Source organism: Rattus norvegicus, chromosome 8 (assembly GCF_021556685.1).
Source record: "Rattus norvegicus strain SHRSP/BbbUtx chromosome 8, alternate assembly SHRSP_T2T, whole genome shotgun sequence".
Taxonomy (NCBI): Eukaryota; Metazoa; Chordata; class Mammalia; order Rodentia; family Muridae; genus Rattus; species Rattus norvegicus.
Genome location: NC_141541.1, coordinates 119875922 through 119890731, shown reverse-complemented (window position 1 = coordinate 119890731; position 14810 = coordinate 119875922). Strand labels below are relative to the sequence as shown.

General features: G+C 43.4%; 1 protein-coding gene across 52 annotated transcripts in view; it reads left to right on the top strand.

Annotated features, from left to right (window-relative positions):
• Arpp21 (cAMP regulated phosphoprotein 21) overlaps positions 1-14810 on the top strand; it is a 164359-nt gene that overhangs the window by 47898 nt on the left and 101651 nt on the right. For 49 of the 52 annotated variants that reach the window (XR_015626838.1, XR_015626835.1, XR_015626837.1 and 46 more), the window contains 6 exons: positions 642-683; positions 1379-1468; positions 5820-5964; positions 7249-7327; positions 8007-8066; positions 8778-8918. Coding sequence is in view for 45 of the 52 variants with exons in the window: in XM_087562978.1 (XP_087419104.1) it covers positions 642-683; positions 1379-1468; positions 5820-5964; positions 7249-7327; positions 8007-8066; positions 8778-8918 (557 nt within the window). In the remaining 7 variants the exon portion in view is untranslated. 52 annotated transcript variants of the gene reach the window in all.

The following is a 14810-nucleotide window of genomic DNA, read 5'->3' as shown; positions in this document are numbered from 1 at the left end:
CATGGATTCCTTATTACATGGAAAGCCGGAGACACAGCTCATACATGTCAAAGCCCTGTGTCCTCTGCATCATAAACATGTTAGGGTTCAAATCTCATTTTCAGGCAAGCTGAAACTCAAGAGTCTTCAGTTGAAGAGTCAGAACACTAAAAGGGACTGGGGAGAGGGGTGGGACCCGGAAACAGCTGGGGCAATCGGGAGAGAGGCAGGATTAGATACACAGTATCTTTACAAGGAAAGAAAAAGATGTTGGTCCAGGCAAGGCAAACTGAGCTTGTAAATGCTATAGATTTTCACTGAACCGATTTACAAATGTGTTAGCCTTTTCCAGGAGCCTACCTTACCCAAAGCCAGTGACTACATAGTGATCAGAAGCTATCCAGGTTGTTTCTTCTCTCCTGTGTTTGCTAGGAAGACAAAGGACTAAAAGTGACAGTGTTGAATGATTGAGACTTAGGCTAGGAGGGTGTCCTTCCTGTGGTCACAATACCTTTGCTTCCACGGAAGACCTCTCTGTTATTAATGATAATGATGTCTTCCCCTTTGATTTTCTCTCCCCCCACTCCCTTCTGTCTTTCTCTCTATCTCTTTCTGGTTTACTGTTGTTTTGTTTTGTTTCTGTTTCTGTTTCTACCATGCAGCGGCGACTGGCAGCTCAGAACCAAGAGAGAAGAAAATCCAAGGTAAGGATCTTTAGCGTCCCAGGGCAGTCAGCAGCACAGTTATGACAAATGGCACATTTCCTATCCGAGCTGAAGATGTGCCCATATCTCAGAGTCTGGGACGGGTCCTGGCTGTCCCATTACAAGTTGGCTGCTGTGCTCACTTTCCCGTCCCCTGTGGCTGCTGCTTCTTGCTCAGAATCTGAACACCCATGAGTTCCTATTTCCAGCAGAGGTTCAGTGCTGCTTCACCCAATCCACATCCACTCGAGGTTTTTCTCTTGCTGTTGTCGCTGGCTAAAATTTAGAGCAGACATTTCAATCTTCCAAGTGATCTCTACCTGGAGATAAATTGACAGTGTTAGTCAGTGCTCGGAACACCTCCTTAGTGCAAGAATCTTCTCCTAATTTAGTTTTAATGCAAATTTTTCCTGTCAAGTGTTCCTTGTGATATTTTCAAGAAATGACATCCGTTCACCCTTCACGCACGAGTCAAGTTCATTAAGGACCGTTGCGTGAGTTGGTGTTTTTATCCTTGGCACTGGCTCTCAGATATTTCTCTCCTCTCTTTGCACCCAGAATCATGCAGCCCATTAGATCTGGGACTGAGAAGTCTGAGTTAGGATTATTCATGCAAGTGTGGTGGCCATGCCTCGATAGTCTGAGAATGTTTTCTGCCTTTTTCTTTTTTCCCCCTCCTTCATCCCAATCCCCAGTCAGGAGCAGGTAAAGGGAAGCTGACCAGAAGTCTTGCTGTCTGTGAAGAGTCTTCAGCCAGACCTGGAGGGGAAAGTCACCAGGATCAGGTATAAAAACTGCTATTAGAAGGGATTGCATGACTATGTCTCTGTGTGCATGATGAGGTATAAACCTGGTATTAGATGGGATTGCATGAGTAGATCTCCGTGTGCATGGCTAGCCACTAATTTGACATTAAACGATGTTTTGTGGGAGAAAACAGGGATTGAAGAAAGCATTTTCTTGCTTCCTTCTGTTTATGGGACATTCTGCATAGTTTAGAAGTTTGGGGCTGGGGATGTCACTTAGCAAGTAAACTGCTTGCCACACAAGCAGTTGGGCCTAGGTTTAAGCTCTGGAGCCCACTCAAAACCAGAACATGATACATATGCTTGTAATTCCAGCACTGGGGAAATAAAGACAGACAAATAGATTCCTGGGATCCAAGGGCCAGCCGGCTCAAGGCCTAACCAGTGAGCCCCTGGACCCTGTGAGAGACTGTCTTAAAAATAAATAAATAAAAACGGCAGATAGCAACCGAGGAGAAACACCTGAGACTGACGTCTGACTTCACATGCACAGGCACTCATACTCCCAGATGTACCTCCCACAAATATGCAAATAGTCGCCCTCCCACACACACACACACCCCCACGCACCCCAAATACCCCACAACTAGTTTAAATGTATATCACAGGATATCGCGTTTGTTTTTTTCCAGACTCTCTGAGAACTGCAAACGGAAAGGAACTCAAAAGAACTTAGATTAAAACTTAACTTACAAATGATAAAATAAAATAAAATAATAAAATCCAGTAAGCACGGAAGTGCTCGATGTCCACTGAGGCTCTCTCTTGATAAGGCTGAACCAAATACACCCCAAGCATCCTGTCTCTATGGAGACAGCTTACCTCTCAGCTCCCCAAATGAACCTGCCTATAAATAACACACCACTGTTGGCTCCTAGGAGATGAGAAATAGTGTCTAAGCACCCTGAACTGTGGAGAAATGCTGCTATGGCCTTCGGGAGGTTGTTGGTTTTTGGTTTGGTTTTTTTTTTTTTTTTTTTTTTTTTAACTACTGCAAAACCGGCCCAGAAGAGCGTCTGAACTGGTAGCGAATTTGATATTAACCAGCTGCTGCACCTCCACTCTGTGATCCCCCAAACTTAAAGTTCCAGGGCCCTTCGCATCCTCTTCGTTACCCTTTTTTTTTTCCTTTTTAACTAGTATATTTATTTGCTTACGGAAAACACAGTCTTGACGCTGAAATTTTGCTAATCTTCTCAGAGGTCAAAGGCAGCCAAGACAGAAACGCAAATGATCTGTCTGAGCCCAAGGGAAGGAAAATTGATTACAAAAATCATTAATTTTCGTCTGAGTCTCTTTGGCTCCTCTTTCATCTTCCCCTCCACCCCACCCCCTTTTCACTTTTATTGGACTCCTCTAAATTCTCTTTGTGGACACAGAGAACATGGAGAGAGCGCTTTCTTTAAAAAGAACCAAAAAGTAAATAAATAAACGAATCCCTTATAGATTCTGCCCCCCAAGAGTGTTTTCTTTTCTAGTCTCATTTTCTTCACATGCTCTTCATGTGGAGAGACACAGACAAGCTCTCATTCAGTAGCCATTACTGTGTGTCGCAGACAGTCAGTCCCCGAGCCCCCTTTTTAAAACTTGGGCTCTGAGAAACGTGTGGCTTTCCTTCAGCATCTTGCGTGTGCTTCTATCTTTAACGGAGATGGGAAAGGTGGAACTATGTGAATCCCATGCCTTGTACTATATCAGTGTGGATGGAAGGTTTGTAACGGACAGCATCTGACTTGTTCAAAAGCCTGTAGATTGCCAGGCTCTGGGAGAAGTAACTGCCCAGTTGTTCCTCACTCCTCACGCCAGGCAGAGGAGGCCAGCCTCCGTAGATTCCCTCTGCTTGGTGTCTCTTTTGACAAGGCACAGGAGTTTTGGGGAGGGTCATCTGTATCCTAGCGCCCATTTCAGAGTCAGATATAGTGGTGCCCCCACACAGTGGGTGCAAACGGTGCTTTGTTCCTGCTGGTTCTGAACCCAGAAAACAGGATTAATGTTGGAGCAGAGAATTAGGCCCCTCGAGCTGAGTTTTCTGTTGACTAGCCAAAGAGTGGTGAAATAGGGGGTTGGCAGAAAACCAACAGACACATACATAAGCGAGTCACCCGATCTTAGAATTTATACGCAATGCCTTCACTAGATAACACTGAACACTTAGAAAATGTGTGGACTGACTCCCAGAGAAGTATACAGTACACCGAATGTATTGCTTCCCCCATGTTTGTATATTCACAGTATTTGGAAAACTGCCTTCATTTTCCTGTGTGGGAAAAGCTCTCTTGTTCCCTGTGTTACCTGATCTCAGACCCATACCTGATGGTTCAGTCTGTCTTTGAGTAAAGGAAGCGTGTTTCTTTTTTTTTCTAATGTTATAATACTTACTGACCAGTGTGTTACTGCAACTTGAATCATTCTTTTACTGTTGTTGGGTATAAACTTATCCTGTACCAATGTATTTATTAACACTTGTATTTTAATATTGAGCGTATCAATAAAAAATATTTAAAAATAACAGATTGTTTTTTACCAGTTCTACAGCACCTTTTGTGTATTCTTTCTACACCATATTGTATATTTATGTGTAGAAATGTATATTTTTTTTAACCTGAGTATAGAATTTGCCAACACAGCAGCACCAATTTGCACCATTCATCTACAGTGGATGTCTTTGGCTTCAGGTTTTGTGTGTAGAATTTATTGCCAACGTGATGATTTTTTTAGCTTCCAACTTAGAGAGGGCTGGATGGTTCTTACAGTTCTGAAGAAGAAACGAGACCATCCTCTCATGACCCACGTGCCCACAGCTGCTCTAGGACTCTGCTGATGGCCTGACTCTTCCTCCTCAGACACATCTCAGCTGGAAATGGCCTGGAGATTTCCAGAGAAAGTAAAAGCAAACTCCAAACCGTAGCTCCTCCTTGCAACTTTACTGATTGCAACAGCTCTCTGTCCCTAATCACCTGAAGAATGACTGCAGCGGAATGCCAGCCTGATTTGCATATCTCAAATGTGTCCACCCCTCCCCCCAAAATAACCTCCCGGGGCAGTAGGAAAACCCAGCTTAGTTAAGAATTTACGATGACAGCGTGTTTCATCCGTATAGTGGAGGCCGGAGATCTTTTTTTGTTTTTTAGTTTTCTCTCACCACCAGGGCAACTTCCCTTCAGCTATCCTTTCTAATGGGGGTCCCTCCTCATTGGAAACATGCCCCACCCCCTGCCCAACACCATGAAGCAATGTCATCCGGTGGTCCCTCACATACCACACACACAAAGCCAGCCCGCAACTTCCCTAAGGCGTCATGACGCCAATCAGCATACACTTTGCAGAAACTAGAAAATCCAAACAAAGCATCGTGTGGTGCATTCTGCTCCAGAGAAGCCAGTGAGCAGTCAAAGTCCTGGATCCAGAGTGTCAATCAATAGAAGCAGATCATTTTCCAGGAAAAAAAAAAGAAAAGAAAAGATTAGCAGTGCAGATGCATCTCAGCACTGTGCCCTGTACCAAGGAGCAGCTCAGGAGAATCTGTTGGGGGAAGAATTAACTACCTTTACCCAACTATAGATTTATAGACAACTTAGGAAAATAGAGCAGGACTCACAACATTTTCCAGAAGGCAATGCTCTTTTTGCGACTCTGAATTATAGCAAACTATTAATAGCATTCAGAAGCAAGCCCTGTGACCCTAGATGTAAGATTCCGGCAGTTGCAGGGTTCAGTTTCCCAGGTCTGGGGTGTTCTTGGCCTGGTTCCGTGGTAGGATTTCTACTGTAAATTGGCTGTTGGGTGCTTTCTTCCTCTCGGTTCGAACTGCAATTCTGACTCCTGGAACCTGTCTGTCTGTGTGCCGTGTGCACATTTCTCCTTATAAGGAACTCTAGAAGGGAACTGGAGAAGCCTTTTTTAGACATGACAGTGGCTCCAATGTGAGCAGATTAAGGGATTCCCCTCCCCCCTTCACACACACACACACACACACACACACACACACACACACACACACACACATTTAAAAATAAACCCTGTAGAGAAAAATAAGAGTTGTGATCTACAGGAGTTTAGCATGATTAAAGTTAATATTCATGAGGCAAAGTTTAATACTAGATATGTCTTCTGACCTCCCATTGACTTCTGGATTTCAGTTCATCTTAAAGGGCAAGTATTCTTTTTTTTTCCTGACAGGCTAAAAAAAATTTTTTTTAACTACTTAAGAAATAGGAATCTATACCAAGCTCTCATTTTTCAATACCTAGTAACCTCTGTCTGTGTGAAATGGATGCCAGGCAGAGATGATTACTTCTGGCCCTAAATTATTATATTTTTTCCCCAACAGGAATCAATTCACTTACAGCTTTCCAGTTTCCCCAGCCTGCAAGAGGAGGATAAATCTAGGAAGGATGACTCTGAGAGAGAAAAAGAAAAGGATAAGAACAGAGAGAAACTCTCTGAGAGACCCAAGATCAGAATGTTATCGAAAGGTGAATTTGAAAACAACATTTCCTTATCTTGCTTAACCTGGACACATGCGTAGCCAGGAGACATTGCAAACTGACACCAGTGTTTACAGCCGGGCACTCTGCACCTAATTTTCCAAGCGGCCCTGTATGTGTAAGAGAAAAAAAAATTAGTGACCTTGACTTTCTTTTTGTCCCTGCACCTTTATTTGTGTAGCGAGGGAGGTTATTTTTAGAATCACTTATTTCTTTGGATTCCCATTTGAATCTCCTGTTCTCAGTGACAAGCTGAAGAGAAAGAGGGAATTGAAATGGGCTCTCGCATTCAGTTTCATTGACAACTGAGTTGGATCGACGAACAATGGTGATACACGGCTTTCTATTTTTCACACTCACCCTTATCTTAAAAAAGACAGGCAGCTAGGAAGGGCCTTAGCACCTCCTCACAGTAAGCCACATGGGGATGGAGGTCAGTGGAAGCCCTGGCACCAAGGGCTTTGGTCTCTATCTGACCACCACTGCGTGTTGTTTCATTTGAAAACAAAAATCACATTTCTATTTGGAAAAGAACCATTCCTCCTAAAAACTACAGGCCTATGGTCCAGAATGTTTAGACTGAATGGACCTCTAATTGCACAAAGTAGAAAGAAGTCACGCTGGAATGGAGAATGCTGGAGAATCTGAGGAGCCTAGGAACGGTAGCCACTCTTAGTGTTTATGCTCTGCAAACATATTCCTGCTTGGAACAGCTAGTGTCCGTCTAGATAAAACCCTCGAGCTTGAGGCCTGTAAGGGGAAAGAGTTTAACATTTCTAAAATGGCTGGAGAAACCTGAACTTATCCAGGACCAGGAGACCAGAAAGACTTGAGGACATTTATTCTCTTGCCATGCTGATTAATATTTAGACCATTTTATAATAGAACCTTCATTTTTTTTAATCCGTTCCGTTTTAATTTTTTAAGAAGGGGGTTGTCATGGGATCACAAGCTCTTGAGGTCTCTGTGGGTTGGATGTACTTGTCATGTGGAGGCAGTGCCTAAGTGGGTTTCAGCATAGAACACACTCCACCACCAGCAGCGAGCACACTTGCCCTCCTCTGACACCAGGGTCTTCCCACAGCCAAGGTCTCAACCCTCAAGTCTTATTTCTGACGTTATGATCCTTGCTTGCAAGTGTTTTCCCCCTCGTAACTTCCTTTGAAATTTACCTGGGCTGGCAGGAAAGCAGAAAGTTTCCAAACCCTGCCCCACCCCGGTATTCCCACCCTTCATCCTGGCAACTCAACTCCGTCCTGACGTTTGTTTCAGATTGCAGCCAAGAATATACGGATTCTACAGGCATAGACTTACATGAGTTTCTAATTAACACGCTGAAGAACAACTCCAGGTAAATTTAAACTGTGAAACAAGCCTTTTGGTGGTGGTGGTGGTGGTGGTGGTGGTGGTGGTGGTGGGGTCAGATAGAATATTACAAAATGATTAGTCAGAATACTTTTAAGAAATCAAATACAAAAACCCAGCTGGCTTCCTTGATGTCTCTGGTGAACTTACTCTTTTCAGTTGAGAGTTTGTATCGCCTACTGGAGGGCTAGCCCTAATAGTTGCATAGTTGCTCGCTGTAGAGTTAGAGTGTATGGACTCTGGTTTGCTAACCCCAAGGGTATATTGAAGTAAAAAGGAGAGAATAAACTGATCAGTATTACGTCAGTCCATGATGCCTGGGTGCGGGCACACGGCCATGTGTGCTCAGTACTCCAGATTGGCTTCTTTCCAGTTTCTTTCGACTTCTAGTCTTTGTTGGTTGTATTTCTATCATTCAAAAATTTACATGTCATAATTAGGGCATAAAGATGATGACATTAAATACCCCCAAATACTTAACAAGTGAGAGGAAAATGAAACCTCTGAGTTCAACACGTCAGGGCATGCAAACCAAGGAGTCAACGTAGTCTGAAGCTGGATGAGAGTTGGGTCTGCACTGTTTCCCCCTTGAGTTTGATAAACTGTATTTGCTCTTTGGAAACTGAAAGTACATGAACCTCTTCCTTTGGACATTTATTTTACAGGGACAGGATGATACTCTTGAAAATGGAGCAGGAAATGATTGATTTCATTGCTGACAGCAAGTATGTTCCACGGCAATGCTAGTTAATTCGATGACATGTCTTAGCTCGGTGTCTGAGTTAAGGACTCACTCTGGGGAGAGCTGTAGATAGATAGAACGTCAGTTCATGTGGTCCTTGGTATGTTCGATGGAGAAGTCACTGGATTGGAGTGGCCATTACTTGGATTCTATGTGTTCTTACCTGTTAAATTCCTGGCCAAACAGCCATAAACAGAGGGCGTGTTTAGCTCCCACTGATTTACATGGAGGTTCAGTAACAAGAAGCGGCCCTTTTCATTTTTACGATAGTTTCTTTTTTTTTTTTTTTTTAATGGGCTCCAGCTGGCTGCAGTCAGTTATGCCTGGAAGTAATTGTGCTGTGTTTGCTGTGAACTGGGTAATGACACATGTCCAGATAGATATCTGCAATCTCTGTTATGTCGTGGAGCCTGTCCCCTGCCTGCCTCTGTTGATAAGGTATCATGAACTAGGCCAGAACACTTTGCAACAGACAAAATGACCGTGCGGCTGCGAAACGGCGATGCTACCAGCTTGATCAATAAATCTGCGATAGTGGAGATTTGTCTTCGAGAGAAGACATCAGGTGGCGTTGAAATGAAAGATGCCAAGTGTTTCTGGATAAAAAGAGATAGTGACGTGTAAATCCCTGTAAAATATACTCCGGGCATGAAACGAAGGCACTGATTTTACTTCTCCTGTAACTCTGTTCCAGTAACCACTATAAAAAGTTCCCCCAGATGTCATCCTATCAGAGGATGCTGGTCCATCGGGTGGCAGCGTACTTCGGGTTGGACCACAATGTGGATCAAACTGGAAAATCTGTCATCATCAACAAGACCAGCAGCACCAGAATGTAAGTCCCAGCTTGGTGTCTGTTTGCTGTTTTCTTTTTTCTGTCAGGGATTGGCCTTTAAGAGCACACTATTCATGACGAAGTATGTGACATTGAATATGAAAAAGTGCTGGTTATATTTCTGTCCTAGCAGCAGTGGGGGTGTCAGGGATCCAGATAAGACCCAGTGGGAACCAGGGAAGTTTGTAAACCCCAGGCAGTAAAACGAACTTGTTTCCTGTTTGTTCGTTTGTTTGTTTGTTTATAAGCTTGCAAATTTATTCTTTCTATTAGCATTCCATGAAATTACACAAAAGATGGTGGGGAACTTCACTTCAATGTAGCATTCAGATAGAAACAACAGGCTTTGCTCTGGGAGTGTAGATGACACAAAGTTTCTAAGTTAGTAAACGCTTTCTGCAGAGCCAGGCGTGATGGCCTATGCCTGTGATCCCAGTCCTCTGGAGGCTGAGGCAGGAGGATCAGGAGTTGAAAAACAGCCCTATAGATGCATGCTATGATTCTGTCAAAAGGAGGGGGAGGGGAGATGAAGGGAGGGTAGTGGGGATGGGTTAGGGGAGGAGGACTAGGTCAAGGATAAGGTTTATAAAGCTGTGGCACACAGAGACATTAGTCCTTTTCTTTCCCTTTTTCTGATGTGGAGGAGACAGGTGCTTTGCGAAAAGCTCAGAACAGGATACAGAAACCGTGCCTCCCAGTCCTGGCATACTGACTGGGCACCCCAGCCTGTTGCATTCTTTACTTGCCACCTCTGTTTCTTCACCCGTGAGACAGACGGAGGGCTGAGCTTGACAGCTATCTAAGTTTTAGCACTAAGAAGACAATACTTGGTTTTTCTCAAGACAATCACTGTCTCTCATCTTAAACTCTTTTTCCTGTCTACACCGAGTCATCAAGAGCATCCTCATAGGAGACTTCGTTTGCCTTGACACCTGCAATTGTCTGCTTTGAAACCCTGTGGCTTTCACACAGTGCCTAAGCCACTTCTTTAACAAAAGGCGTGGCACCCTCAAAACTGTAAACCTTCATTTTAAAAGAATAGCTTTCTTTCCTTTGGGTTGTTTGGCGATCACATGGTCTCTGTGTCAAAAGGTTAGTGCAGGCACTTTTGTGTTGAATGGCTCTCTCATGCTTAAAACATGCTTTCCTCTCCGCTCGCTCAGCGAGGTTACAGCAAGTGGGGTGGCCTCTGGGCTCTTTATCTCCTCAGCGTTCAGCCTGAGCTCGGCAGAGGCACAGAGACAGTTAGGGGGAGGAGCACCCAGTAAGAAGCCTAGACCAAGAGTGGCTATTATCTCGGGGACACTGTAGTGCTTCACTGGTTTTTTTTTCCTCCGGAGTTTCAAATTGCTTATATATCTGTAGAACGGTTTGAAGTGGATAATGTTTAAGAGCTCTTGAAGCTTCAGAATTACTGGGTCCCACAGTTGTATTCTACTGTGCTGGCAAAACACATCTCAAAATTTACCAGCATCCCACTTGGTCTGATGGCACTGCTGCCTCCTGTCTTGACTGTCGTGGAAATTAAAGGTCACTATACTTTAATCCGCCACGGTTTTGTTCCCCACCGAACACACCCGGCTGGTTTTGGTGTATTATTGTTTCTGGTTTTTATACTCCATTCTAGTTTTTCTTGTGGCTTGCAGGTGCTACCCAGCAGAGAAAGACACCCTGAGAACAAAACAGGGGAGGTATTGACTTCCGTTTTTAGCTGGGTCCTTGTATTGCACTTCGAGGTCCCGGGAACTGTGGATCTGTGCATAGATAGTGTAGATTGAACCTGATAGATTTTTATAATTCGGAGCTAGTGGATTTGTTAATAGTGGGCAATGGTTCTATGATCTCGCAGTGATGGTTATCAATCCGTGTTTATAGACAAGTTGATGGCAATGTTATGGCTCTGGAAATACTCTTGATAGAAGTCCAGCCTTGCCTGTGAAGATGCCTTTTACACTGGGGTAGCTCCATTGAAAGTAAATTCTAGCTTAGCTAACTTTGCATACGATACGGGTCTTCAAGTTCAGAGTCTTTATCAGGTCCCATTTCAACTGCCTGCAGGGTCAGAGCACATTGGAACGTGTCTATGATTCCAGAAACTTCTGAACTCACCCATAAATTCCTATGTTTCCTTCAGATCTGTCTTTAAGGGTTTTGTTATCTGACTAACAGAAGTCCTACGGATTAACCCCTTCCCTTCCAGAGAAGCACAAACTTTGGTCGGTTTTAGAAAGTTTTAGTGCATGCGTGCATCCATGTCTGTCTATGTGAGTAACATGAAGGGAGTTGTCCACAGGGATCAAACGTGCCTCAAACCTTGCTCCATCTAGACTTATGGGCAGCTATGAGCTGCCAAGTATAAATTCTGGGAGCTGAACCTGGGTGTCCTGGAAAAGTAGTAGCAAATACTGCAAACTTCTAAGCCAATCTCGTCAGCCCCTGGCTTTCCTTTTGCCTGAGCATTGTTAAACAGACTGCATATGTTTATGCTCAGGAGAGTGAACAGTGAGCACGGGCGGATGGTACCTCGTGAAGGTAGTGACAACTTTGGTGCCAGACCATATCAATCTGATCACCCATCTTCCCTACCACCCTTTATCATCCTTCTGCTGGTCAAGTCATGCTTAACCCTATGGTAAGCCATGAACTTTCTAGGCAGTAGCTGGAGCACAAAGCCCTCACATTGCTCACCCCCTGTCATTTAAATGGCTCTTGGGAGGCTAAGGTGCCAGTGGTAGAATTTGAGGGTAAACTGCTACCTCCCCAGAAAAGGAGCAAGAAGGAAAGAGGATGAAATAAAGGCTCTTTCGAAGAGCAGCATATTGCAGTTATCAAGATGTGGATTACATGAGCAGGGCAAGCAAAGGCTGCTGTTTCATGAGGACTTTGGATGTGATAGCTGTCTACTGCCAGGGTGTTTGGGTTTGAAGGTAAAAATGGACCATTAAGATCTAGGTGCCTTGAAGATTTCGATTACCGTTTTATTTGTGGTGGAGGGAGAGAATCTGTATTCTCTGCAAATGTGAAGGGTTGCCTCAGCAGAGCAATTGATAGCTAATAGGAGCCAGTCTAATTTTTATATGTTGTTGGATAGAAATATATTGACTTGTAGAAGGGAGAGAGCTGAGGCAAGAATTCTCCCCATGGTCCACTGTAGTGGTGTATTTGAGGAGCACCTTTCCAATGTGTTCAGGTCTCTGCAGCTCCCGAGCAAATCCTTGAAAAAAATATGCATTTTAAATGTCATCATGGCTTAGGAGGACGGGTCCAGAACGTGAGCCCTTTGGATGGAGTGTGGAAATGATCTATAAAGCAGGGAGAAAAGACATTTCTTATATATTGGTTTATTGTTTGTTTTTCTTCAGTGAGTTCTCATGGCTCTATAGGTTGTGTCAATAAATGTAGATAGAGGAATAATCATCACTGTATCAGCTACAACGGAACATCATCAGCTTCCTTCTGCCATGCTCTGCTGGGTGAGGATGGTTTAAGATATCTTAAATGGGGACTAGAGACTGTTAAGTGTCTCACACGGAGAAAATAGGTCTATATGAAATTAGACTGCTTGGGTCATAAGGGACCATCCCTGGGAACCATGTCGAAGTGTGGCTGGCCCCTGTTGCTCTTCTCTGTCATATCCTCAGTCATCATCCATTAGCTCTCCCAAGATAGAAAGGATTGGTCTCCAGAACATAGTCCTGAATGATGCATTTCTTACTGAGAAGCATGGCACTTCTATGTGTGCACTGCAACCGATGCATTCATTCTTGGTTTTTGTATATTATCACATCCAACCCTACAAAGAGAATTTCAGTTTGGGGCCCTTCTCTATAGAGAATAAATAATTAGCAGGACTCAATTCTAAACCAGAGTGTATAGTGTGATGGTTATTTCAAGTCTAACGATCTCAATTACAGAGCCACATTCAAACGAGATATGGCTGCATCTGATGTGGATTTCTGTAGCATGTAGTTTTGTCTACCCTGCTTTGCCCAGTGACTGGGCACTTCCCCTGCTACTTCAGGCCAATGGCTACTTACCTGAAAACTCACATGGTTGGTTGGCTTTATCTCCTACTGCTACTGCATCCCCTTCTGCTTCTGAGTCCTCCTGATTCTCCCTGAATCCTACCATTTCAACTCTCAGTGTGCCACCCCATTCCCAGCAATTAGCTGCTGGCATCTTTACTGATAGATCAAAAACCAATTGGGGAGAAGGACCTTCAGTGTCTGGACTTGCAAATTCAAAGTATTAGCACCATTCTCCAACAGATTTCAAGTTTTTAATTCCTTTGTTATCTGATAAGAAATTATTAGGATTAAGGAGCTGTTGTTTTAATGATGTCTTGAAGATTTTCTTGCTCATATAAGTAAACACCAGAATCTTTCTATAGTTTTATAGTCCTTGTTGTGTATTTCTGGGTTGTCACTTCTACCTTGTTGAAGGACAGCATCCTTGAGTTATATTTATTGATAGTGTTAGTGTAGAAGATGAATCTATACATTGTGTTCTTATACAACCATTGCCATCAGTAACCGTAGCTTCTCATCCCATGCATAGCAGGACCAGCTACCTGGGGAATGAGGAAGCACAATGGTGAGCACCAGAGTGAAGTCATTAGAAGTTTTGCATTAATGCTTTCAATACTTTGGGGATTCCCAGAGAACATATGACTTTGTAGCAGAGCGGTTGTATTCTTGATGCCCTGTTGCAGTGGACAAAACTGACAAAACAAATACTCAAAAAAAATCCATTGAGTCCAAACAGATATATGTTAATATTCTGCATTTATTGAGCACTTAGAAAGAGCTAGGCTTTCTGTAGAGATGGTGGTATCTACGTATTATAGCTGTATAACAAAATACTTGTAAAAGTGACACCAGTGCCTGGACTGGAGGGAAAACTTGGTGAGAGGGAAAGACAGAGGGGTCACAAGTTCTTGTGGGAGATATCCAAGATGGTGTTGCTGTCTGAGTAAACCTATGTACACTAGAGAATTAATAAAAATCATCTGGGCCTGTAGCGTTATAGGTTTTCAGAACTAGCCTAGAATGAAGAGGTAAGAGTGTGTGACCAATTGTTTCCAGACACATCTTTTGATTTATCACCTGGGTCTTAATGGCTCGTGAGGAATCACTAGCCTTTGGAATTGTCTGGCTTTGACTGAAAACAGCAACTTCAGTGACTGAGAAGAAGTTCTATGCTTTTGTAGTTGTTGTCACTGTTGTTTATTTTGCCATATTCCATTAGTGTCCATTGCCTGTCTCTGAATTTTGACAGCAACAGGGTTTATTCTCAAGCACTGTGGATTTCCCACTATTGGACTTCTGGTTGACTGTCAGGCTTGGTAGTACCACCCACTGAAAACCTACAAGGCAGCTACTAGGGTCTATGTCATTTATATACCACAGAAGGTCTTTATCATCTGGTTATTCTTTCTAATGTCCCTTGAGATGGAACCCAGAGTCTCATGTCCGCTACGTTAGAGCCCTACTAGTAAGCTAATGCCCACACCTCCAGTCTCTTTCCTTCTTTCTTTGTAGTGCTCTTTTTGTCTTCAGACAGGATCTCACTTTGCAGCCCAAGCTGGGCTTGCATGTGTAAACTGCTGCCTAAGCTTCCTGTGTATCGGGGATCATAAACAGGAGGCTCCACTCCAGACCAGTGTTACCATTTGGACTTTTAGATAGGAGACTAAAACTATGAACATTTTTAGTTTCATAGTCTCCTTCGAAATGTTAAATTGTTTTCTATGTCACAAGTATGTGTCTGTTACATTAGAAGCGCCATGCTTTTATTTTGTCTCTCTGACCTCCATTTTCTCTCTTTCAATTACTTTTCTATATTTACCACAAAGATGCACATTGTTCTTTCTATGGAGGTATTTCTTTTCTA